This window comes from Oryzias latipes, chromosome 3 (assembly GCF_053564925.1).
Source record: "Oryzias latipes strain Hd-rR chromosome 3, Olatipes_Hd-rR_3.1".
Classification (NCBI taxonomy): Eukaryota; Metazoa; Chordata; class Actinopteri; order Beloniformes; family Adrianichthyidae; genus Oryzias; species Oryzias latipes.
In genome coordinates, this window is record NC_136239.1 from 5,905,684 (window position 1) to 5,932,272 (window position 26,589).

Below are 26,589 nucleotides of genomic sequence, written 5' to 3' on the forward strand. Positions count from 1 at the left end.
GAGGCTGGCATGTAGCTACTGTGAACGAGACTGACGTGGACTGCTCTGGAGAAGGTGGGTTCTGCTTCTCTTTATAACTTCACTTAAGAAGTCTTTGCTTGAGGAGGAACTGAGATTGTCTCGTCCCTGCAGTCTTCTCCTTCCCTGCCATGTTTCCTGAGGACGGCCTCATGGGGCTCAGTAAGCCTCTGCCCAAGCAGCTGTGGGACGCCAAGAAGGTGAGACCACACCCCTTTTGATCATGAACCTCTCTTGTTATTGACCTGACACATCACTTACGTGGGGTCGGGGAGGCTGAATCATTTAGTAATGACCAGCTGGAGCCAGACCACAGTAACACAAACTTTGAGGGGGCCAATTACAAACTATCTGCACCAGAGACGGCAGCTTTTCTCTGGATGTCTTCTTTCAATGTCTTCATCTGCTTTTGATGCACACCTCCTTTGTTTGTGCAGAGACATGTTCAGGTGTTCAAACACATCAGTACGGTTACAGACCAAATAAAGGCTAAGTGTGTTCCCTCACACAGCCAGCTGTACTTGCTGAGGTTGTGGATGTTGATACGTCACACATCTACACACACACACACACACACACACACACACACACACATGTTTAAAGACCGTGTTCATCGAAAGCTTTGAGTGACGGGTAGAAATCAGGATACAAATCAGTCATTGCCAGTTTAGAGACCTACATCTGGACAGAGGCTCAAAGGGTTCAAGACCCTCCAGGCTTGGGGGGCCTTGAAGATCATTGGTCTTCAAAGCTAAACAGCTTTTAAGAATTAAGTTTTTTTTTCTGGCTTTTCTGGATTTTGTTTTTTTTTTAAAACCTTCTCGCCTTTTACTCCTTTTGAGGCACAAATGCTTTGGGAGCTTTTGAGGTTAACAGTTGAGGATGAAATTATTAGCCCCCCATATGAAAATGTTATTTTTTCCCCAACAATCTTCCAAGTGGTGTTAAACAGAGGAATATTTCTGGCACAGCTTTTTCTTACACCCTACGTAGATGCTTAGATAATTTTCCTTTGCATGTAGAAACAATATGTTCCTGAGTATTTCTATATCTAAATAGTTGTGAATCAGGAACAGACATTAAAATGCTGTTTTTAAAAGCTTGTAGTTGTTTTGTACAAACTACAATTGGTGAGTCACAGACTTCCTGCTTTGTTCCATTCTGATGCATCCACCTGCAGACACACAGATCCATGAACGTCTTGGTTTTCTGGTCTGAGCTGGAATCTGGAGGGTGTGAGGGGCTGTAAGCTAGCGGGGGAGTGTTAACAAAGGGATGATGGGAAATGAGTGCAGGCTTACTACATGCCAACAGTCAAGCCTACAACTCAGAGGTAAATTTCTAATCAAATCCTGCCGCTCTGCAGAAACTATGTCCTAGAACAGTGTTTTTCAACTTTTTTTCCTTAACAAAAATCTCACGGCACACCAGCAACCAGAAATAATGAAAAAAAGTAAAGACGTTATAGTCTGTATTGATGTAGAGTCCCTCCAAGGTCTCATGTGCATTTTTTCCAATAATTGAGGCGTAAAACATTGAAAGCCGAAACCGGACAGACTCTCGTCCCTGAGCTTCATTATCTGATTTACTTTTTTCACGGTCTGACACCGGATCCTGCGGGAAGCTACTAGGGGAGCACGGATGATCCGTGATCTGTACAGATCAGTAGCCCCGGTTCTGCATGCCACGGATGTTGAGATATCCGGTGCATTTATTTGGAAAAGCTCCACAAAGCTGTCGTCAAACTACTGAGCCTTTTTTGATGAACATGGTTGATATTCTGGTGATGGTAAATGTTTTTAGATCAATGAAAATGAATTTCCTTTGGCACACCTGACCATCTCTCACGGAAAACTAGTTTGCCGCGACACATTGGTGGAAAAACACTGTCCTAGAAAACGACACAGGTTTTTAGGTTTTGGCTAAAAACTGCATGATCTTAATTTAAAGACCACTGGGAAGAACGTGATTGAAGTGGGATTTTAAGGCTTCAGGAAATTGTGGTTTTATGGCCATAAAGGTGGCAGGCATGGTCTCTTAGTAAAACTGCATTCCTTCATTGACTCATAGATCAGCTGAGCTACCTGTGGATCGGGTCTGTCCTGTGTGAACAGTGCAGGAGGTGTGTCCTCTAAAGCTGTCTCAGTGAACCTGTTCTCATTTATTAGCATTCATCGTGAGGGACTGACATACCTGCCTATGGAATTACAGAAGAGAAACATGGATGGTGACAGACTCATGATGGACAAATCTGTCTGTTTCAGGTCCAGTCTCTGGCTTCAAGACCCAAATCCTGTGAAGTGCCTGGAATAAAGTGAGTGATGGTTGTTAGTCAGCATCTCTGTCACAGGTCACAGGTGAATGAGCCAGAGCTTTGGTGTCAGACTCAGTCTGACACGTGCACATACGCATTTACGTGCACATACGCGCGCATGCATTTATCAGTGCTGTACTGACTAAATGTCAGACATGGGAGTGTTTCTGCTGCTTTAACTGGAACAAGCAGCGGATTCAAATTACAGTCAGGATATGATAAAAGGCTGGGCCTGGAAATTTTAAAGATGAACAGAGGCTGAATTAAGATTTCCAAATGAAAACAGTTGAACTGCTGAATTTTAACTGTAAAAACAGCTAAAGAGGTTTGGAACTGTGACCATCCCTTTGCTCCCTTCCTTCCTGGCAGTATCTTCCCATCTCCGGAGCAGAACCCCAGTTTGTCCCATTATCAGGGTTCGTTTGGTACTGGCGGCTCCCTGCCTGACCTCAGCAACCTGCAGTTCCCGTCCCCGCTCTCTACGCCGCTGGACCCTGAAGACACCGGAGGGTATCCCAACTTGAGCGGTGGCAGCAGCACAGGGAACCTGCCAGCTGCAATGATGCACCTGGGCATTGGCAGCTCCCAAGGTGGGGAGTCAAGTAGTTTTGTGCCTGAATGAGGAGTAAAAAGCTGACGAGTGACTTGTTGGGATGTCCTGTAAGCCTTTGAGCGAGCCCTTCTTTTCATGTTTGTTCATCCACATTCTAACTTCTGTGTGAATCCTGCTGTCCTTGGGACCCGCAGCTCCTCCTCCTGACTTTGACTTTTATTTCTGTATCCTCTGTAAGGAGATTGTGTAAGTTTGTGCACGTGACCTTCTCATTGGTGAAAATCCATGTGGATTGAGTGCTGGTGCGTGTGCATCGCTCATTGATGAGACGCTGAAGGCCCCCGATCATACCCACTCCTGCTCCCTCTTTGTGCGAGCGTCAGGCCGAGCGACAAAGTGACGGAGGAATTCTGACCCTCTTCTGGTGCACAACAATCCACTCTTTGTCTTTCTGCTCATGTTACTCTCTCCTGCCCCCCCCCCCCCCCCCCCCCCCCCCTCACACAATAAAGTCCAGTGTTGGGCTTGAAAGGCTGAGAACATGCTGGCTCTTTCTCCTCATTCACTCTCCAGCATTCTGTTTGATCTAGTCCTCCGTATGTTCTGGTCCCGGCAGGCCTCTCCACCTCCCTCAGCAATCCCTCCATCCAGGCATCTCTCAGCAACTGCCAGCTGCAATCTTCACTCAGCAACCCCTCCATCAGTTCCTCCCTGCGCTTATCCAGCTCCTCGCCCAGACGGCGGCCTGCTCCCATCAGCCCCCTCACCCTGTCTCCAGGGGTGGAGCCGAGACGGGGTCTTACCAAACAGATGTCTCCCACCATGTCCCCCACGCTGTCCCCCATCACGCAGGTACACTCTCAACACCAAAGCTGTTGGATTTTGTGGACAAGAAGACATACATTTATAAAAACCTCTTATGCTCTAAAGCTTGACTGCACCACTGATATAGGATGAAACATCTCTGGGGCAGGGGCTGAGCTCTGCCCCTCCAGTCAGTCTGTTGATGTCTACAGCCTCTCTGTGGTTTTGTAGGGGGTTGCTTTGGATACCAATACTATGCCAAGGGAGCCTCCCCCACCCTACCCACTCTACCAACAGTCCCAGCACGCTGTGGATGCGGGGCATCAGTGCCAGCAATCCCACCAGCAACAGCCCCCACCCATGCATCATCCGGGTTCCCCTTCCCAGAACATGCAGATGGACTTTACCCCGGGCCAGGTAAGCGCGCTGGAGGTGAACAATGCAATAGGCGAGGGCGTGTACAAGAACGGTGCAATGTGACATTGCGAGCATGTCTTACTAGCATGTTTTACTAGCATGTTTTACTAGCTTGTTTTACTAGCATCATTTACTAGCATGTTTTACTAGCATGTTTTACTAGCATGTTTTACTAGCTTGTTTTACTAGCATCATTTACTAGCATGTTTTACTAGCATGTTTTACTAGCATGTCTTACTAGCATGTTTTACTAGCATGTCTTACTAGCATGTTTTACTAGCATGTCTTACTAGCATGTTTTACTAGCTTGTTTTACTAGCATCATTTACTAGCATGTATTACTAGCATGTCTTACTAGCATGTTTTACTAGCATGTTTTACTAGCATGTCTTACTAGCATGTTTTACTAGCATGTCTTACTAGAATGTTTTACTGCCATGTTTTAATAGCATGTCTTACTAGCATGTTTTACTAGCTTATTTTACTAGCATGTTTTACTAGCTTGTTTTACTAGCATCATTTACTAGCATTTTTTACTAGCATTTCTTACTAGCATGTCTTACTAGCATGTTTTACTAGCATGTTTTACTAGCTTGTTTTACTGTCATGTTTTACTAGCTTGTTTTACTTGCACGAAGAATGCTGGTAAGGCATTCTTTGTGATGCATTGACATGCATGAAGATAGATTGTTTCTACCATCAGGGTCCATCAAACTGTCATTTCTTCTCTATAAATCGTTCTCATTATTTACATTTGCAAGAGTTCCTGTTTATATTTGAGTTTGTTTTTCTTCCTCCAGCACAACAGTGTGGCATCATTCGATCCTTTCAGCGAGCAACAGTTCTCTAACCGGCAGAGCAGGACCCTTCCCTACCAGGTGAGTGGTCTCATGATTTACTGCAATGACATGTGGTCAAGCAGACTTCTGCGGGTCGGTAGTATATAGAAGACAGTAGCAGTGAAAGACCACGCTCCCAGCTTAACGCTCTGCTCTTTCTTCCTCTATCGGACAGTTGGATCACATCAGTCAGTTGGAGAACTCCATTGGCTCCACTGCAGGGGGATCCTACTTCGATCCCTCATCCTCCTCCCTCTATCATTCGCAGGCTGCTCTGTTTGGGCTGGGGAGCAGCCTGCAGGACCACATGCACATGAAGCACATGCTGTACTCGAACTGCAGCGGAGGACTGCCCAACATCATCCTCACCGGTGAGTGTGACGACCGGCTCACTGCTGAGTTGGTCCTTGTCCGCGTAAAACCTTCCAGCTTTAAGGATTTCACTGTCAGATCAGCATTTCGGAGTTTCAGAGGATCCCAAAGCCTCTTTCAGGAGTCTAGTGGAGTTTTGGGTTTCAGCCCTAAGTGCTCTGTTTACCTCAGAGACTGTTCTCCTAATGGGCTTCAGGGCCAGATGGGATTTCACCTTATCTTTTTCTGTCAGCCTTTAATGTTTGTTACTTCTACAGTTCCTCCTTCCTGCTGTTCTTCTCTTCAGGAATCTATCACTGGGACCTTTCTCTGCCGTTTGTCCATCCCCACATGCTCTTGGTCCTTTCTGTCTGGACTTCTAGTCCTTAATCTGTTCAGCTGTTCTTGTAGAAGAAACCAGGATGATCAAGAACAGAGATGGACAAATGTTTACAGTTTTCACAAGTGTGATGGAAAAATGGAAGGAAAACTTGGAAGAGATGATGAATGTTGGAGAGAACAGAGGAGAAGAGGTGGATGTTTTGGAGCAGGAAGTAGCAGAAATCAGTAAGGATGAAGTGAGAAAGAAGACAAACATAGCTGTGGAGGTCTGGAAGAGCTTAGAAGACATGGCTGTAGAGCACATGTGTCAAACTCAATGCCCGCGGGCCAAATGTGGCCCGCCATGTCATTTTATGTGGGGGTATGTGGTTTATATTTAGGGGGAATCAGACTTGAAATATGGGATTTGGGCAACTATACATTAGGACTTAAACACTGTCCATATAACCTAACCTGTCAGAATCAAATGTAAAAGGATTTATGCTAGAGTAACAAGCAAACCTATGTTTTCTAGGCGACTGTAAATGTCACTTTAAACAGTTATAATAAATAAATAATGAGTTATTTAACATTAAGGAGTAGTTACATTGATTTTTCATTACATTTAGTTACATGTTTAAGTTGTATCTGGCCCTTTGAGGACAGACACTATGCTGATGTGACCCTCGGTGAAAATGAGTTTGACACCCCTGCTGTAGAGTTTCTGTCTGTTTAACACGGAGGAAAAGTTCTGGTTCCATTTTAAAGAAGAAAGGATCCGAGCAGAGAAACTACAGAGGAATAGAACTGGTTAGTCACAATGAATTATGGGAAAGAGGAGTGGAAGCTAGACTGAGCTGCATCGTGTCTGTAGATCTAGAGAAAGTCTATGACAGAATCCAGAGAGAGGAGCTTTGGTTTGGAGGAGGAAGTCTGGAGCAGCAGAGAAGAACGTTGGAGATGTTCAGGACATGGACGAGAGCTGGAAGACAGTGGTGAGATGTGTCCAGGTGGAGGTGGGACTGCATCAAGGGTCAGCTTTCAGCTCCTTCTTGTTTCTGTGGGGATGGACAGACTGATAGATGAGGTTAATCAGGAATCTCTGTGGATCATGATGTTTGCAGACGACATTGTGATCTATAGTGAGAACAGGGAGCAGGTGGAGGAACATCTAGAGAGGTGGAAGGAGAAGAATGAAGGTCAGCTGCAGCAAGATAGAGGATCTGTGTTTGAATTTGAAGAAAATAGAAGAGGTGGAGAAGGTGCAGGACTCTAAGTTCTTAAGGTCAACAGTCCAGAACAACAGAGTAGAAAAGGTGAAGAGGCATCTGAAAGCAGGTTGGAACAGGTGGAGGAAGGTTTCTGGTGTGATGTGTGACTATAGTTTCATCATGAATGAAGGGACAGGCGAAGAAGACTGTGGAAAGCGCAGCCATGTTGTTGGTTTAGAGACTTTGGTGCAGAACTGGAGGCAGCAGAGATGAAGATGCTGAGGTTCTGTTTGGGACCAGGATGGACCAGGAATGAATCCATCAGAGGAACAGATCATGGTAGATGTTCTGGAGATCAATGCAGGGAAGCAGATGGAGATGTTTGGACACGTAAGAGGAGGAACAGGGATGATGTTGGGAGAAGGATGCTGAGGTTGGAAAGAGAGGAGGACCAAAGAGGAGGTTGATGGATGTAGAGGAGGACATGAGGGTGGATCATCTATTGGAGACGGTTAGACAGAGGCAGATGATCTGCTGTGGCGCCCCCTAAGTATGTATGGTGTTGTGCTTTTATTGTTATGATTATATTATATATTATATAATATGTTATATAATATATATGATTATTATTATTATATATAGAATCGAAACCGCAAAAAATAAAAGCGCGACTCAAAACAACGGGGAGAATGATGAGAAAACAAATCGGCAGCTGAGATAAATGATTGTGCTTTGGCTTATATCTTTTTGTTGCAAGTTGTGGGTTTTGGTTCTCAATTTATTCATTTTGATTCATGGTTTTATAGTTTTGATGCTCAATACATTCGGCGCTGAATTGACACCATACTTAGGGGGCATTCGAAAGAAAAAGAGCAAAAGACTGAAAAGAGAAGACGAAAATTGCAGTTTACAAGAATTATTCAGAAATCAAGTGACAGTTTTGACTTAATGCTAATGAGGAAGAAAATGCTTCAAGATCTGTTTTTTTTAATAAAACATATTTTAGAATTTAAAAAAGTTGTGAATAACTGAGGGAAGAAATTCAGTGAAATGTCTGAGTGATTGTTTTTCTGCTGCTGAGTAACAATAACTGAGGTTCACGATCTAAACTCAGGGGAATCGATTCATACCCCCCCCCCCCCCTGCTTTTATGTGTGTGGGGGGGTCATGTCTTGAGCTTTTTGTCTTCTTTCATTCTCAGATGAGTCCAGCTCCAGTCTGTCCAAGGACGTCAGCGGCGCCCTCTCCACGGTCCCTGAAGGCTTTGACGTGGAGGGGGGGTACCCTCTGGAGGACGAGCTGCACATCGAGCCGCTCAGCCTCGACGGTCTGAGCATGCTCAGTGACCCCGACATGGTGCTGCCGGACCCGTCCGTGGAGGATTCTTTCCGTAGCGACAGACTGTGAGCGTGGCACATGTGCGTGCATGTACTGAGGGGCCACGTGCACGGGCCCGGGGAGATCCATAGACTGATGGTCTCTGGCACGTGCACAAGCAGGTTTGTATCCGTGCACGAAGTGGGGGGGGGGGGTCTCCACCCACCCCTCCTTAAAGCCAATGGCGCTCAGAAAAGCTTGAGTCCAGGTTCTGAGTCTGCCCGCAACCATGGCAACAGCAGCATAACCATGGCCACGTCCCATAGCAACCCCGCTGTGGCCACGCTGGAGTGTGGAGGTAAAGCTTTCTTCTGAGCGCGCTCAGATGTTTGCCACAGAGTACATATTTATACTGGTCAAATGTCGCCGCGGAGTTTTATGGAGACAAAAAGGGCAAAAACTGTTTACAGGTTTGAATCCGAGGAGTGCAGCTCAAACTGAGACCTGATCCTGGACTTTGGGAAGAACTTTCCTCCATCCTTCAGACCCAAATCTTTTTTATCTGTTTTGTTTTTTTCTTTTCTGAATTGAGAGTTTCTGCCAAGTTCAGTGTTTTCTACTGAAACCAGGAACTGCGCTGCGGCGTCGCTGGATGCCCCCCTCCCCCCCGGCGCGCTCCTGGCCCTCCTGATGTGAAATTGCACTTGACCTCTTTTGCACTAATTGGAGAAATTCCCTGACAGCCCAAAGAACCTGAGCGACACCACGCAGACGGACCCCCCCCCCCCCCACCGTTGGATCCAGCTCATGTAAAATACTCACAATATTCTGTGGGGGGGGGGGTGTCCTGGGGTTCACTTACCCCCCATCGCCCCACCTGTCTCTGCTGCCTTACTTTGTCCTGTTGCGTCCCCCCCCCCCATGCCCCCCATGGCTGTGTTGTTTTCAGCCCCACCTTCAAATGTACAGCTGTGTTTTCCTCTGAGGTTCTGTTCACTGATGTTCCTGCAGAATCTGCACTTTCTGGGTTTGTAACCATTTCCAGCTTCTTCTGGTTGAACTAAATAAAGCCTGAACTCCTGAAGCCGTTGTAGTGCCTCCTTGCTGCCTGCAGGTGGCAGCAGAGCTCCATTCTGTCCTTTCTTCGGATTCTTTCAAACTGCTGCCTCTTCAGTTGCAGAAACTCTTATCTCGGTTTTTTCCTCCTGAATACGGAGATCCTTCCTTCCTTCCCTCAGCAGGAATTCTTCGTCCAGCTGGGATGGAATGATTTAGGGAACAGATGAAGGAGGGATAGCATTTGGAAAGCAGTTTGTTTACAAGCAAAGTAAATGCGACAGTTGGTGCTTGGCGGTAGGTTTCCTTCCCACAGATGGACAGCCAGGAGGACGGATCAGGACACCCACCCCGGGTCTTCTGCGAGCGTGCACGAGCCAGGCTGAGTGTGCGTCAGCGTGTTTGCATGTGTGAAGCTGCTCATCTGACTGCGCACGTGTGAACATGCATGAGCGTCAGCTTTCAGGGAGATGGTTCCACCAGGACTCTGCTCCTGCAGACCTCCTCTTTGCTTTTTCACCTCCTGATTTTATTCAGAGAGACAGGAACTGTGGCGAAGAGAAAACCATTACCTCTGTGAGAAAACGTGACACCCGCCAGTTTGCTGATTGCTCTTTCATAAATGACAGATAACGTTTGAGATAACCATCATCAGAAAATGACATTATTTTCTGATGGATATCTCAAACTGGCTTTGTCCCGCTTATACCATGGTCATTCCTGAAAGAAAGAAATATTAAATGGCGTATTGTTCTTTAATCTTGTTATCTTTTTACGTTAAAATCCTTTTTTCCACAAGAAGGGGACTATCTGGTGATTAGTGGGATGCGTTGTCATGGCAACTGCCTCCACGTTGCTCTGCTGCAGCGGATGAAAGTGGCGTGTGCTGAACGTCATGTTCAGTGATCCAAAGCATCATTTCAGAGGAAAAGTTCACCTCGTGCTGTTGGTTTTTGTCCAAAAGATGAAGCTAAAGTTTGTTTCAAAGAAACAAACATTGGGAAAGATGGGAGAGAGCTTGTTGGAAGGCCACACCCCTACCACTGTCAAACGTATGGCGCCTACTTTTGTCAAGGCATCTGATTAAATAACTTGAACTACAGAAACATATATTTTAAAACAGGTATCAGATCCAGAATGGTTCTTCTGACCAATACAATGACTGAGGAACAGCTGTTTGTTTCTCCATAAAAGTCTTTGGGATTTTGGCTTCCTGGAGCCACTTCCTGTTTGGAACGCCAGGGGGGAGGAGTCACTCCGTCCAGTTCTCTCTAACTGCTGATTAGTCCAGACCAATAATAAGAGCCTTCAGGCCAGGTTGCCCCCCAATTTTCTTAGGACACTATTAGTATAGGTATTGAAAATTATTTAGAAATCATCAATACAAACTTCTTTAAGCATAGCATAAATAACAAAAAGCTATATACTTTTTTCCGGATACTTTATCCCTCAATGGGGAAATTCTTCTCCGCATTTGACCCATCCCCTGGGGGAGCGGTGAGCTGCGCTCGGGAGGCAGTAGCGTTAAGGGTCTTGCCTAAGGACCCTCACTGAGTGATGTTAACTGCTCGCCATTGTTATGGTAATTGCCCCCAGTACCATTGCTTCTTCCCCTCCGGGAATCGAACCCTGGATTCCTGCATGGTAGCCTCTCACCTTACCAACCGAGCTATGAATGAAATCAAACGAAATCAAATTGTTCAATGAAATCAAACAATAATAATAATAAAACTGTCAGAAATTAGTATTTTTGATTCTTTCATTTAACGACTTTCCACTCTGGTGTTTTGCTACCCATCTGTTCCCCTTCTGCCCCCCCCCCCCCCCCCCAATGAAATGTACCTCCACCCCTGAGTCAGGTTATGTGACTGGAACTTCATTTCTAGCTGTCCATTAACCCTTACTTAATGGAGGCTCTGCAGCCAATCAGAGCCAAGTATTCCCCCAGACCTTGGCATAAACAAAGTTTCTGTAGCACTTATTGAATGTAAATGTGAAACTGGACTGAGTGACCCCCCCCCCCCACACACACACACGTTCCAAATATGACGTTTTTGCCGCCAGGTCAAACGTTTGAAATGTCTGATTGTCAGATCCTCCCAAGTCCGCTTTCAGTGTGGCCTTCCTCACTCTTGATTGGTGAGAGTGAAAACAATCACCGCTTTACCGTCATCATCTGGCTCCAACATGGCGGCACTCAAATCGTGAAAAAATACCGTCTGAATTGCCGTTATTTCGTTGGAACGGGAAGCAAGTCATTTTCTATGGATAAAGTTACGCTCACTCCAGTTCTCATATACAGTCAATGATGGGAACCAGGTGTCTAAAACCACGCCCACCTCAAATCTAAGTTTCAATTCATTCAATACCAATGGAAATCTTTGCTCAGGATTCACTCCCCACTTTCCTATTTAAGTCTATCCCCTCCCACCCCGGGTGTAAACACACAGAAATCTCATTCAATGGGGTCAAATCAGGATCTGCTTAACGTGAAAAAAACCAGACTGAACATTTAGAAAAAAAGAGAAACTGGAAATTAAAAAGAGAAAATTACAATTTAAAACTCATAAGTACACATTGTAAATGTGTACTTATGAGTTTACTTCATATTTTGTAAACTTAAAGGAATTTTTGAAAATTCGATAAAAACAAACTAGAAAAAAAACTGTTACTGATTGAACATAATCTTTATTTGTAACAGCTGCTGTTTTGTATTTTTAACTTTTGTTTTTTTGGTTTCTTTCAGTTTTTTTTCAGACTTTTTTCACTGCTGAGCCTGATTTTACTCAGGCCGACTCGGACTAATCACTGCTTTATGACCACGTCTAGCTCGCAGCATGATGGCGTCCATATAGCAGAAAAGATGGCGACTGCATTGACTTGAGCCACTTGCTATGGGTGACGTCACACTTGCTCAGTCCTGTTCTCTTATACAGTCAATGGGAACACTTCACCAAGGCTGTGTCCGAATTCCCACCCAAACCCCTAACTACTAAAAAAACTATATAGTGTGGGAATATCTAGTGCCCTGAATCTTAAAAGCATTTCGGACACCATGCTCACTACTTTTCTTTTTTTTAAACAGCGGATATGACGTCATCGATTTCACAAAGTTAAAACCTCATTGATTTGAGCGCGTAGTGACGATTATTTATGAATCCACTGTCTTCTGAAGATGAAAACGTTGATGGTTTATTAAAAAATACATTTTTCGGGGGGGGGGAATTGTTCAGACACAATGCATTGTGGTCTATATTCGCCAATCTGGTGAAAATCAATGGACAGTGGTAATTCTGGGAAATTTCTAAGGACTTTGGACACAACCATAGATTTAATGCAGGAACAGGAAATGGGATATTAATACCAACAGCTGGGTCTCAGCTGGAAAACTGCTTAACTTAAGCTGGTTTTGTCCAAAAGGAGCACAGAATGAAATACTACTTAAAAAATACACTAGAAAAAATACCTATAAATGACACCATAAGAAAGAATAAAAACCGTTTGAAGGGATCGCTGTTAAAAGTCAGAGCAATCCTTTTGTGTCAAAGGAAAGACAGAACAACAATCACCCAGGAGAAAAGGACCCCCCCACTAACTACAGCTGAGGGGCATGGGCTCTGAAGCAACACATCCCCACAAGAACGAGTCGTCTAAAGAATAAGAAACACAAGGGAATAAATGGAACAGGAAGTACAGCCGAAGACTAGCTAAAAAGGTGGTTGATAGCTGTGTGGAGTGCAGAAAGGATAAAGCAAAAAAATGACAACAAATCATGGCTGACCTTTGAGTTTACCACAGTTGATCTGTTCAGGCCCTATGAAGTGAAAGAGGAAGTAAGAAAAAGGGTACGACCTAAGGTGTGGGGGATCGTCTTTTCATGTATGGCTTCCAGAGCTGTTCATGCTGATGTCGTAAGCGATCAGTCAAGCGAAGGTTTTCTGTTAGCCTACAAGAGATTCACTGCCATCCGAGGTCACCCAAGAAAACTCTGGCCAGATATGCCCATGACAACATCAAACAAACAGCCAACTCATTCATCATTGGAAAAAACTTTGTTTGGTCTGATTCCACTCCAGCTCCAGAAACCAAACCAGGTTTGGTTAGCATTTGAATTTCATGAGCATTTTGATGTGTTTGACATGTTAAATTGTAATTCTGATTTATGTCTTTTAAGGTTTTCAACCCATCATGTTCCTCTTATATCAGAGAGCTAGCTGCCAAAACAAACACAAGGGCAAAGCAAAGTAGATGTGTGATTGAGTTGATTCCATGTCCTTTGGAAAACATGGTCTATCGAGTCAGACAGGAGCTGGGGGAGACCAAAAGACTCGACAGTACTTTTGCTCTGCAGCCTGATGATGGCTTCACTCACCTGTAAATGGAATGTAGAGGTCTGTGGAGTAAGAAGACATCCTCACACCAGTCTTCTGGAATGGTGGCTTCTGTTAAGTGTTGGATGGAGGTGACCTTGGCAGCTGAAGACTACCGTCCTGGTTAGAAAGAAGAAGAAGAAATGTCTTGGTTAGCAGCTCCTGGTTAAAATGACAGACTTGAATGTTTCTCATGGTTGAGGCCAATTTTTCTTAGGACAAGTGTCATGGATTGTAGGACCCATGGTTTGGTCAGGAGGACAAAGAATCAAGGGTGACAAAGAGATGCAGAAGACCAATGTTTAGATCTTTTAAAAGCAGGATGGGTCCTAAAACCGAGCCCTGTGGGACTCCGTAGCTAACTTGAGTGCAACGAAAGGACTGTCCATTTACATTAACAAACTGGTACCTATCGGATAAATAGGATTCAAACCACTGGAGGGCAGATCCTCTGATCCCTATGTCATGCGCTAATCTATGGAGTAAAATAAGGTGGTCGATAGTGTCAAAGGCTGCGCTGAGTTCTAACAGGACCAGAATAGAAAGTAGTCCCTTTTCTGAGGCCAATAACAAGTCATTAGAGACTCTAACTAGTGCAGTTTCCGTACTGTGGTGAGGTCTGAAGCCCGACTGAAAGTCTTCAAAGTGGCTGTTGTCCTGTAGGTGGCAGCAAAGCTGCTTAACTACAACTCTTTCTAGGATTTTAGAAATAAAGGGGCGGTTTGATCTGTGAACACCATAGATTCATGCTTGCTATGTTTAGAAAATACCAGTTTTGTGTTGGTTTTATCATTTTACTGTTCCTCAATTTATTTCATTCGCCACACCTATAAAGTCAGACGAAGCTGAGCCTGGTGTCCAGTTTTTAGCTTACATTTTGATGGTTAAGGGAAAATCTAGATCACACCATAAAGAGATCTAGACTAAATGTATTGCACTATAAAAGTTTAAAGCCCTGCAGATCTGATACAGAGGATGGGTATAAATATGTTTTTGTGAAATCTTGTAAAGAGACATTCGTGAATTTTCCTGCAGCAAAACTGAATGAAAAATCATGAGTGCAGAAAATATTCCTTGGTGTTAAAATTAAACAAATTAAAAAACCTGAAGAATCTTTTTGTCTTACAGGATAATCTGAGCCTAAATTGAGACGTCTTAGTGTTAAAATTACATTAAATGTAGAAAAAAAAACCCTGCAAATTTGCTTTTAATAATTTTTCACAAAAAGTTTTTTTTTCAGTGTTTGTAAAATATTTCACTGCACCGTCCATTTCAAACTATAGTTCATGTGGAGCCATTGTGATGTGAAAAGGAAAAACACTGACTTCAGCCTTGGACATTCTGTGAAAACCAGCCTGACATTTGCCTGATTGGGGGTCTAAAAAAGGCCGAAGCCGCTGAATTTGATCATAATGAAGGTGAAGATTGTGGCACAGGGAATAAAATGGACCTCCAGACCACATGGGGGCGCATTAAACTCAGAAAAGAGGTGAGCCAAGCTTTACAGTGAACTGTAGTTTGCAGACCTTTTTATTTTTGAAATAAAATCATTACCAGTGACGTGCAGTCAGGAGAGGCAGGTGAGGCACAGCCTCACCTGTCATTATGGGAAGAAAAGAGAACAAATAAATTCAATTATTATATTTAATCAGTAAGTTGTGCTTTGCGGTCATTTTCCATTTAAATGTACCATTTTTGGGTGTTTTTTCTTTTCAAAATCGCTGAATTTCCGCATTTGCCGTTCAGATACTAAGTGACGTGCGATGAGGCACCAGCCCGCTGAGCCTCACCTTGGATTGCGCAATACCTATGCAGTCAGACGGTACTGCTGTCTCTCTGTATGTCGGTTCAATCACTTGTACTATATGAGCTGAGTTTAAATAATTTAGCAGATGTATATGATGCACAGTGCTTGTTTTTATAAATAACTGTATGTGAGGGACGTGTTTCTTGTGCTGAGCGCTAAACGACGGCGAAAAAGCCGCTGGGTGAGGCCAGCAGTTCTCGTGCCTCATGTTGCAGTTCTCGTGCCTCATGTTAGGGGGCGCCGGTGAGCCCTGAGATTATGACGCTAAAAAATACTAGAAGAAGTGATAGGAAGCGGCAACTCATTTTCTTCAGAAGGAGCGGCGTATGGACTTTATTTACAACTAAAGGTAAGACGATAATAACGTTTGTGCTTTTTTCTATGCTGCAGTTTGTATATGAAAAAAAACATGTTGAAATTATATTTTAAACAAAACGTTAACTGTTGTCAATCAAATGGTGAATAAGCTACTCAGTTATTTATACTCATGGTTCATATGTTTGTAAATCTGACTGATGACGTCAGTGCCTCACCAGCCATTAACCTCACCGCACGTCACTGATCATTACAGTCTGTCGCAGACACAGCCACAAAAAGATGCAAGACACAACAGCTCTTCACAACAAAAAAACATGAATATTTCAGCATAAATTAAATTTCAAGGCAATGAACAAACTAGACCCGATCAGTAAGCCTTCTGTGGCAGATTTACAAATATCATCAACAGAAGGATTTGAGCTCTGAATACATTTCAATGAGGATGAAAACAGTCTGACTTCATTTTTAAAGCACAGAAAATGTGGCCGATCTTTTTTTCCATTTTCTTAATGAATGTGATATTTTCCCCAAATCAGGAGGACGTTCACTAATGTTGTCTCTTTTGACAACTTACTGTTAAAAATCAAAATATCTTGTGTGTATTTTATGAGGTTATTTTTCTGACTAAGGTAGTTATGAAAATCTTGCCAGAATCTTTGGATCACTGGACATAAAAGAACACAGGTGTCTGGTTGTTTCTAAGGGCTGTATGACAGAAATCACACAGATCAACCTCGAAGCCAAATCTACTCCTCAACGTCTCTGCCGCTGGGTAATAATTGTTTATCATTTTGAATTGCATTTCTTTAATTTTGGGGCCATTTTATGAATTTCCATTATCGAGTAACCGATGTGACAGGTGCCTGAATTATTGTATATTTAACTTTTCTATTAAAGCCATGGTGTAATTGATCTTTAAGGATTTGTTTAGATATTTATTATCACCTTTTTATTCAATAAGTTTTGTTTCACCTATTACTAAATTTGGTAATTTATCTTGAACGTTGGAAGACAATATTGTATTTTTGATTAAATGTATCAAAGCAATTAAAATTTCTCTGCAGGTTTTCTGAAATTCCTTGGTTGAACATTCAATATCAAATTTGCTTTTGGAGTCCCTTAATTGAAGAATTTCTCCATTCAAATTAATATCGTGTACAAAAATAATCTTGTGCTCAAAGTGATGCTGATTAAACATTGTCCCCTGTTTGTGGTAATTACTCTGTTGTTCCACATGGGGGCGCAGTGAGGGGTCAAATTTTGACTAAACATCATTTTCCAGTGGAAAAGTCCAGTGGAAATTCTGAAATCTTTATAGGAAGTTTGAAAATGTCAAAGTCACATCTCAGCAAAAAATCGAATACAGCTTCTTTTTTGAAGATGTTTTTGGGAATATGAAACCATAATGAGTCAGGGTTAGCTATAAAGTCTTTTAACAATTTTACTCTTAAAATTCCAACCATTGATTCAAAATCAATTGTCTTCATGCCTCCGAGATTCTATTCCTTAATTAGTTGAGAGTTTCTGATGGGTCTTTTTTCTCCAAATACATTTATAAATAATGGAGTTATAGACTTTCTCCAAACACTGCCACTCACTCCGCCATCTTGCCAAAAAAAAGTTGGCAGACCTTGAAAGCGTAGATGACTAATTGTTGCTGTTACCAGCAGATGGCGCCGTGGTTCCAGAGCAGCTCCAAGAACAGCAGAAGCAAATTTGGGACTGAAGAAGACGAAACACAAACTGACAAACTGAATGAAGGACGAACATTCACGGAAGTGTCTGAAGGATCCTTTCTGAGGCTTACCCAGAAGTGCCTCCCTTAAAGGGAAAGGAGGTCAGACGTCTTTCTGAAAGGATGCACCATAATCCAATCCCACAATCCTTTGCAGTCAAGCAGATATCAGTTCTGATTGTGTCAAAGAATGATCAAAGGCTGGCTTTTAAATGTTTTCTGCTTGAAGTTCCTGCTCCAGTCTTCCAGAGATGAACTTTGTTGAACAAACAGCAGAACTGAAACATAGATTTATGTTGTTCAGGATAATTTGATTACATGTTGGCATCACTTCTGTTCTTGTTTCTAGGTTTGTAGTCAAACGGCAGAGTGATGTCATGTCTGTGGGTTATGGAGCTGTGGAAAAGGCGGAGCCTCTTTCTATCCTTTGACCTGTGACCTTTCCCATTCAGGTCAAAGTAGAGCTTGGGACTGAGTTTGACCTCATTTCAGATCAGTGGCACAGGTGAGGCAGCAGACAGGTGTTGGCAATAGAAGTCCAGGAGGGGAACCACATCTGTAGGCCTTGGCCGCGTCTGCGGGCCTTGGCCACGTCTGCGGGCCTTCACCGTGCATTTGGGCTTTCGCCGCGTCTGCGGGCCTTGGCCGCGTCTGCGGGCCTTGGCCGCGTCTGCGGGCCTTGGCCACGTCTGCGGGCCTTCACCGTGCATTTGGGCTTTCGCCGCGTCTGCGGGCCTTGGCCGCGTCTGCGGGCCTTGGCCGCGTCTGCGGGCCTTGGCCACGTCTGCGGGCCTTCACCGTGCATTTGGGCTTTGGCCGCGTCTGCGGGCCTTGGCCGCGTCTGCGGGCCTTGGCCACGTCTGCGGGCCTTCACCGTGCATTTGGGCTTTGGCCGCATCTGCGGGCCTTGGCCGCGTCTGCGGGCCTTGGCCGCGTCTGCGGGCCTTGGCGACGTCTGTGGGCCTTCACCGTGCATTTGGGCTTTGGCCGCATCTGCGGGCCTTCACCATGGCGGTGCACACAGTGCTTTTATTGTTTATCGTATTTAGTCGTAAAATGAAATACATCTCTCCAGGAAGTGACTTTAAATCCCATCAGCCACAGATAACAAACAAGTAAAGGTTTTATGAAAAAGCTGCAGTTTAAGGAGAGTAAAGAACCAAAGCAGATGTGAAAAGGGAACCTCGTGGACATCACAGCTACTTATACATCTGACGGCTGCTTCACAGCACAACCGGACCTTTGGGACTCCAGTTTGGTGATTTCGCTGAGGTTCTGGCCGTGTCTGTGTGTTTGTCTGTGTGTGTGTGTGTGTGTGGGGGGGGGGGGGGGTGCTGCCGGGTCGGCCCAGTCCAGTTCTTCGTGGCAAACACGGCCCAGGAGGATCAAACCACCAGAACAATGATCAGAGTCCAGCGTGACTCTCAGCTGCTGTGCAGCTCACATGACTCCTCATATGACTGCAGCAGGGGGGGCCGTTGAGCAAACTTTAAGGATATGGGCGGAGGGGCATGAGTCAGAGCTGTAGTCCCCCCTCCCCCCTTGAGGATTCGAGGGCACACCTTCTCCCCTGGAGTACCTGCTCAACTGCTGCTGCACCCACGTGCGCGCATGACGCACCCGCATGCACGACTGACTACCAGCAAATGCACACCCCGAACAGGCAAGTGTCTTCTTTAATGGGGGGAGGGGGCCGGACCAGAACATGTGTTCAAGCCGGGACAGGCACGGCGCCCACGGCAACCTCATGATGCTGCAGACGGACCCCGAGGAGGAGCTGTTCGCACAAACATCTCAGGCGCAGGAGAGGATTCCTTGGAACCGGTCCAATGTCCTCAGGTCGACCGCCCCAAACGTCTACGGGGAGAACTTTCCAAATCTGGCTGCCCTGAAGCACAGAATCCTGGGAGAACGTGGCCTGGAGGACTAAGAGGGATAGCGCCCCCTTTCTTTACTCTCAGATTAGAGGCCACAAAAAGAACAGGAGACTTGTGGGCTTTAAAATCTGTTTAGAATACCCTTCAATAAAAGTTCCTGACAAAAAAAGCCTAAACCCTGATGAAATGTGAAAATCCAAAGATTCCTCCTGCAACCCGGGGATCTGCAGAGGCTGTGTGTCAGCAGCATCACAGCTGAACATTCAAAAAACTCTTAACTTTCAGGCTCCAACAAGAACTACAAGCTGCAGAAATTAAAGACCATCCATGAGTACAACAGAGGACAACAAAGAAAGGAACACAAAATACTAAAACCTCTGCAACAGGGACATTCATGGGTTGTCCTCTTCTTTAAGACCCACTGCAATAAAAATGGAGTTTTTAAAAAACAAATTCTCAAGATGGAGGACATATATGAAGAAATTTAAGATTAAAATGTCATTTCTGAGTATTTCTTTATTCAAATGATGGTGAATCCAGAGGAGAACCTTCTGCAGATGAACACAGACTGAGAGACATCAGTGGGTCGATCTTTGACCCAAAGAACAAAACAAACAGTGTCACCTTCTGTCTCTTTCTCCAAAACCAACGAGCCAAGTTAGAAATTCAGGAGTTATCGCAGACTCTAACTTAAACTTGAGTGAATCTGGAGCATCATCAGCATTTTACCTTCTTAAATACATAAAAAGGACCAAAGTCTAAATCACACCTGTGGACTTTTCCACATGATCATCTCCGGTGCGTTGGGCTGCTATAACTGTCTGTAATCTATAGCTGCTTGGCTCACCTATGCAGAAACAGTGAGAAAAGGGAGGGGCTAAAGAGCAGACGGGCAGGACCAAGAAAAAAAAGAGTATCATCAGACTAGACCTGCTGAATCAGGCATTTAGCCCCGCCCTCCATTCTTCCTCAGATAAAGGAAAGAGAGAGACGGTGAATAAACAATGAGCTAAAATGGTTAAAAAAAGAGGTTCTGCCAATTTTCACAAGAACAAGTAGAGATATTCCTTCATTCTTGTGGAAAATGAACGGGTCAGGACTGAGCACAGAGCCCTGTGGTACACCACAAATATGAGCCTGGTCCAAAACCATCCTAGACGGTGGATGTGGAGTCCTGCACAATTCACCAAAACACTTCCAGAGACGGCTCATGGTAGAAAAATGGACCTGAGTTGCTGTCAGCACATCAACTTAATGCTCCTTCAGACCAGAGCCCATCTGTGGCATCACACTGTTGTCTTTTTCATGAACAAGAATTTCCTGCAGCCAGAGTCAGAGCTGTGCAACGGTCGCGCTGACTCATCGGGTTCTGGATAGCCACACCTGTGAGGTGACTGTTGTTCTCAGAGAAACCAGACAAAAGTGTTGCATGTTTTGTTGAGAATGTTTGTCGGTCACAGAGCAGCTGGAGCTTGAACTCACCTGAACACCGTCTGCTTGTCTGTTTGTATTTGCTGATGCGTTTCATCCTCCTGGATCTGATCCTGAGTTTCTGTGTGAAGAGTCTGATTTTTACAAGAAGATGTGAACTTGAGTTTGCCCTTCAATGGGGAATCCACAACAACTGCAAGAAGAAAAAACAGTACAGAGCTGAAGAGAAGGAGCAAGAAGAGAGAAAGAGATATGTATTCATGTGAAATAAACATAGGTGTAGTAAAAGAAAATGTCATGAAATAACAACAATAAAATGAAAGCTTAACCCTTGTGCTATCTTAGATGACCCCCCCCCCTTCCATTGACGTGTTCTCCCTACCATGACAAAGGTGGATAAAGGTGGAAAGATTTCATGTAATCCATGGACACCAGTGAAGATCACAAATCATTGAAGAAAAAAGGTTCAGAGCACTGTTTAGAGGGTCTAGATGACCCAACTCCCAATCTTAAAGTGCCCAGGATAGCACAAGGGTTAAACAGATCTGTTGGGTCTCAGATGTTTATCGTAGAGTCTGACAGCAGCAGGAAGGAAAGAGCTGAGAAATCCCACAACCAGGGTGGATCGATCTGTTACTGAACACGGCGTCCTGCAGACGCTGGGATTCATGGTCCAACTTAACTGTTAGCGTAGCCAGGACCTCTCTGACCCCCACCTCCCTGAATGATTCCAGGGGGCAGCTCAGGACAGAGCTGGACTTCGGGATGAGTTTTTCCCTCTCTGTGATGCTGCTGCTCCAGCAGGTGGCGCCATACAGGATGGCTGATGCCACAGCAGGAACTTCTCTGATTATGAAGCACCTTGTGACTTCAGGTGCTATAAAAAAAAATGTACTCATTTACTTAAAAAAATGAGTTCAGATGTGGATGATAAGACCTTCAATGCATTTTCTTCCACTGGATTTATGTATCTGAGCTTACTTTTGCTGACTGTTCAGCCCCGGACAGGAAAACTGGCCATACGGGATTCTATTTTAGAAAACACTGTGAATAAACTCAAGGAAGACATCGTTCTGATGCTCTTTCCAACCAGAGGAGACCGTCTGTCTCAGCAACGGTTATTTACTAGGAATAAATCATATATTGAAAAGAACATGAAAAACATAAAATGAAGCAATGAAAATATAGAATCAAATGAAATAAAAGTGTCTTGACCTCTAAATTCGGACACCATGCTCACCACTTTTTTTTTTAATGGGAAATATGACGTCATCAATTTCACAAAGTGAAAATCTAATCAATACGAGCATTTTACAATCACTATTTATCAATCTACTGTATTCTGATGATGAAAACATTGATGGTTTATTAAAAAAAATACATTTAAAACGCAATGCATTGTGGTCTGACGAGATCCTTGTACAAGTCATCCATGTTTCTAGGAAAAACTGCGTTGGTGCGTAAACGACCGTACAGCTAATCAAATAATGGGACGTCATCAATCCATTTTCCAAACCGGTTTGATTCCTTCTTGGCTCGCTGGGTTGCTGGAGCCTATCCCATCCATTGCTGGGGGAAAGCAGGTCCCCCCTGGATGGTTTTCCCATCCATCACAAGGTCAAACAGTCCACCACTCACATCACTCCGGAGAAAGGATCCAGCCGGGATTTGAACCAGGGCCTTCTCACTGTGAGAGCTAACCACTACACCACAGGGGGGCCCTGCAGGAAGAGCTTCTTCGAGAAAGGCTTTGATCAGGAAGAAATTCTGCACAACGGTTTTCTGCAGGACTGCTGTGAAAGACTTGTCAGACCTTCTGCAGGAAAAGACCATCAAGAACGTTTCTGCTGTTGGAACGACTTCTGCAGGAGGAACATCTGCATGAACGAGTCCTGTGGGACTGTGGCAGTAACAGCAAGGAGAGGTTTTTGCAGAAAGAACTTCAGCAAACATTTACAAGAACTACTGTGAAACCGCTGGAGAAAGAACATCTAAGAGCTTTCTGCTCGACTGCTAGGGAAGAATTTGGGAGTTAATCTGCATTCAGAAGCAGCATAAAGCCCCCTTCATCATGCAAAAAGACTATCTGCAGGAAAAACATAAAAAAAAAAACATGAAAACATCTGCAGCAGCAAAAGCATGTTATGCATGTCCATGATGAATTTTCTGCAGAACATCTACAGAAAGAAGTTCTGTGGACCAGTGCAGAAAGAAAACCATAAAGGAAGAACTTCTATTGGACTGCTGCAGCAAAAACCTCTGTAGAAAGATCACCTCTAGAAACGACCTCAAGGCAGGACTTCTGCAGGAAGGACTTTTTCTGGACTTCTGTAGGACAAAATTCAGGACTGCTTCTGCGGGAAGAACCTCTGAGGAAATACAGAAAGAACGGAATGATTAAAGTATAACCCAATGAAGAGAAATATTCTGCAGAACAGCTGTCTGCAGGAAAAAACAACTGGAAGAACATCAACCACATCAACTTGTTTGTAAAGAACATCTGGAGGAAGAACCTCTGCAGGTAGAATATCTGCAGGGATGCTGAAGAAGGAAACAGGAAGAACTTTTTTGTGGCAGGAACATAAAAAGAAAGAAAAAACATCTGCAGGAAACTTGTCTTAAAGAAAATATGCAGCTCTTTGTCTGCTGGTTCTTGACTGTTGTTTTTGGTTCTGCAGGTCTTGGTTCTACCAGGAGGGTTTGGGTTCAGCTCCTTCTACTAGAACCACAGCTGAGAAACTTCTGCTGGGCTCTGATTGGAGGACAGAGGCGCGTTCACGGCAGGAATGCCGCGCTCAGGTGGAGGAGAAGGTCACACAAACAGCAGGCGCCATCGCGCTCCTCACGCACTTGCGCTGCCCGGACGCGCACGGAACCGCGGGCGGAGGGGAGTCCCGGTTCAGCTGTGAACCGAACACCAACCGCGGAGGATGGAGGAACTGCGCGGCGGCGAGGCGCAGAAAACTTCTTCCTAAATGGTTATCGGGAGCGCGAGGTGGTGGTGGGGGTGCAGTCAGTCAGGTCATGGGTGGTACTGGCTCTGAAGTCCACGCGCCGGCTCTGTGCGTCGGAACCGCTCCGCTCCACGGTGTGATCCGGATTAAAGCTGCCTGACTGATCCAGGAAGCAGCATGTCCTGCGCGCAGACCGTCACCAGGTGAGACATTCCTGCGCTGTGGGACGCCGTCTGCGCTGCTCCAAATATTGACGGAGCCGTTTGTGAGGGTGAAGGTGCGACATTCCAGTACGGCGGGAAACGGTTTGCGGGACGGTCCGGTGTGCGCGCGCGGGACACCTGCGGCAGATGTTTGGTCCCGGGTGGGTCTGTCGTGTCTGGACTGCTGCCTCTGCATTCCACACATCCTGCTGCTGCACGGCCCTCATCTGCTGCTATAAATAACGCGCTCATGTTTGATCAGGCTGACTTCTGCTTCCCTCTCTGCAGCTTCTGTCTCTACTTGTCAGTTCGGCTGATTCTGAGCACAGAACCGATGCCTGCCCCCCCCCCCCCCCCCCCCCCCCCCAGCAGGTTAGAGGTCCTCTGAGTTTTTCACAGCTCAGACAGAAGCTGCAGGAACAGCAGCAAACAACAGTCAGACCTCCACCATCCTGAAGAATGCAGGAGAATCTGCAGCCAGAGTGAATCTGTGCTGGAACCATTCCACTGCAGATAGACAGGCAGACAGACAGAGGAGAAGACAGACAGACAGACAGACAGACAGACAGACAGACAGAGGAGAAGACAGACAGACAGACAGACAGACAGACAGACAGACAGACAGACAGACAGACAGACAGACAGACAGACAGACAGGCAGGCAGGCAGGCAGGCAGACAGACAGACAGACAGACAGACAGACAGACAGACAGACAGACAGGCAGGCAGGCAGGCAGGCAGGCAGACAGACAGACAGACAGACAGACAGACAGACAGACAGACAGACAGACAGACAGACAGACAGAGGAGCAGACAGACAGGTTTGGTGGTGGATGTTTTTACCCGTCTAGCTGAACGGTTTCAGGACGATAAGACTTTACAGCTCAAACTTGACGACAGCTGTGGACTTTGCTGCTATAAGTGAACCTGCACACTTTTCTTGTCAGCAGAACGTTTTCAGGTTCTGATGCGGAGAATCTATGACCTTTATTCCAGAGAGGGGGGGGGGGGTCTTGTTGGTGCTGATCCAGGTCTGAACTTTGTGGTTCTGCACCTCGTGAGCCTTCCTGCTGGATCCTGTGAGTGGAGCGGGAGCAGCAACCTGATGCAGAGGTGTCCTCTGTGCATGTGCTCCGTCCCGCCGTGTGGGGAGTGGCGGCTCCTGCCACAGTCGCAGTCCAATGTGGGCAGCGCTCCACTGGGTCAGAATGGAACCGGTTCCTTTGGCGTTGGTTCATGTGAGCAGCTGCTGAGGGAAAAACGGTCAAGTCACAGATTTCCAAAGGCTTTGATCGGCCTCATCTGAGTACAGATGTTCTGACAGCAGAATCATCAGAGAAAAACCTTTTCTCATTCTCTCAGGACCTGACACCCCCACAGCTGGATGGGTTAGTCCGACAGGGTCAGAGGTCAGGCCAGGCCCTTGATTGGCTGAAGCTCTGACTTTGCAAACAGGCTGGTTGCACAAAACCTTTGAAGAAATATCACAGGGTGTCTCCAGCATGGAGGTGACCCATACATTGGCCGAGGTCAGAGGTCATATTCTGAGCTGCAGCTTGTGAGTGAGACAACACCAAAGCAGCAGTTTGTTTGTACAGGGTGGGAATGCGAGCGCTACCTGTCTGCGTGGGCGTGTTGAAGGAAGGTTTGTGAGTTCAGACTAACGGCAGAGATATAAATCAGGGTGGGGAGGGCGCAGCGGGGCTCACCGCTGCTGCTGAAGCTGCTACAGATTGTGTTACACTGTCTCTCTGCCTGTCAAATCATGGCAGTTTATTTTTAAATCGCCAGACAAACACGTTGTCTCAAAGTGTTACACAATAGACACAAAGCAACAAACTAGGCTGAATTCCTTCTGGTTCTGGAAAACCACTTCTGTCCAGGTCGCTCCAGTAAAATCCCTGCATTGAAGAGGTTTTAATCACAGCCCATAAGAGGAACAAGCAGATCACAGAGGAGCCTTTTTGAGAGCGAGCCAAAGGCCACGGTGGAGGGAAAAGTCCTTCTAGATGGACAGTCAGGGGGAAACTCCCACCAGAACCAGATTCAATAATAGAGGGGGGGGGGGGGCACCTGCTGTCAATGGTTAGAATCTGAGAGAACAGGAAAGAGACAAACCCATAAAATACAGGAACATCTGTTAGTGTGCAGCAGAGAGAGCAGAGAAAACGCCAATCCCTGATCGATGCTTAGAGAACAAAGAAGTCCAGCAGCAGCCATCAGTTCTCAATAAGACCGGTAGGTTTCTAAAGCTACCAGTCTACTGGAATTTCTACTCTCCGAATGTAATAAAAAAAAATAAAGTCCAGATCATAAATGATGATAATAGTATTGTAGAGTATTTGAAGATTTCAGAGTATTGAGCATCCATCCATCCATTTTCATAACCCAATGAGAACATGCAAACTCCACACACAGACAGGATTTGAACCCGGAGGTTCTCGCTGTGAGGCAAGAGCGCTAACCAGCATTTTAGAGTAGATGGAAATGAGTAAAACAGCAACAATAATTACATTCAGTTCTGTCATTTCCTTAGTGTTTAAAACTAAACACTCACCTTTTTAATGTTTCACTTCCATTCTCATCCCTGTGAACGCCCCGCCGTGTACTTTTACCCCCGTACGCAAATATCAGAGGGATGGACATCAAAGTGTTCATGGGAAACGTAGTGAACTTTTATTTCCAGTAGTGAT

At 45.2% G+C, this 26,589-nt stretch overlaps 2 protein-coding genes and 1 long non-coding RNA gene across 14 annotated transcripts in view; 2 read left to right on the forward strand and 1 right to left on the reverse strand.

The window, feature by feature from the left end:
• Positions 1 to 9,229, forward strand: part of crtc3 (CREB regulated transcription coactivator 3) — a 49,041-nt gene extending 39,812 nt beyond the window's left edge. For 4 of the 11 annotated variants that reach the window (XM_078944158.1, XM_078944157.1, XM_078944160.1 and 1 more), the window contains 9 exons: positions 16 to 54; positions 133 to 218; positions 2,283 to 2,332; positions 2,702 to 2,922; positions 3,502 to 3,737; positions 3,921 to 4,106; positions 4,907 to 4,984; positions 5,121 to 5,316; positions 8,030 to 9,229. In XM_078944158.1, the coding sequence (XP_078800284.1) occupies positions 16 to 54; positions 133 to 218; positions 2,283 to 2,332; positions 2,702 to 2,922; positions 3,502 to 3,737; positions 3,921 to 4,106; positions 4,907 to 4,984; positions 5,121 to 5,316; positions 8,030 to 8,235 (1,298 nt within the window). In that variant the 3' untranslated portion in view covers positions 8,236 to 9,229. Of the gene's footprint in view, positions 1 to 3; positions 55 to 132; positions 219 to 2,282; positions 2,333 to 2,701; positions 2,923 to 3,501; positions 3,738 to 3,920; positions 4,107 to 4,906; positions 4,985 to 5,120; positions 5,317 to 8,029 lie in introns of all 11 variants that reach the window. The other 7 variants (XM_023951895.2, XM_023951885.2, XM_078944161.1 and 4 more) reach the window with 3 other exon arrangements.
• A 7,894-nt stretch (positions 9,230 to 17,123) lies between these two features.
• On the reverse strand, positions 17,124 to 21,616 carry LOC144990916 (uncharacterized). The gene is made up of 3 exons (XR_013654763.1): positions 21,423 to 21,616; positions 20,791 to 20,932; positions 17,124 to 17,709 (listed from the first exon to the last, which is right to left on the reverse strand). It is a non-coding gene; the product is annotated as an uncharacterized LOC144990916 (long non-coding RNA).
• A 1,888-nt stretch (positions 21,617 to 23,504) lies between these two features.
• Positions 23,505 to 26,589, forward strand: part of adamtsl5 (ADAMTS like 5) — a 31,193-nt gene continuing 28,108 nt past the window's right edge. For both annotated transcript variants that reach the window (XM_020711523.3, XM_078944164.1), the window contains exon 1: positions 23,505 to 23,896. In XM_020711523.3, the coding sequence (XP_020567182.1) occupies positions 23,871 to 23,896 (26 nt within the window). In that variant the 5' untranslated portion in view covers positions 23,505 to 23,870. The remainder of the gene's footprint in view (positions 23,897 to 26,589) is intronic.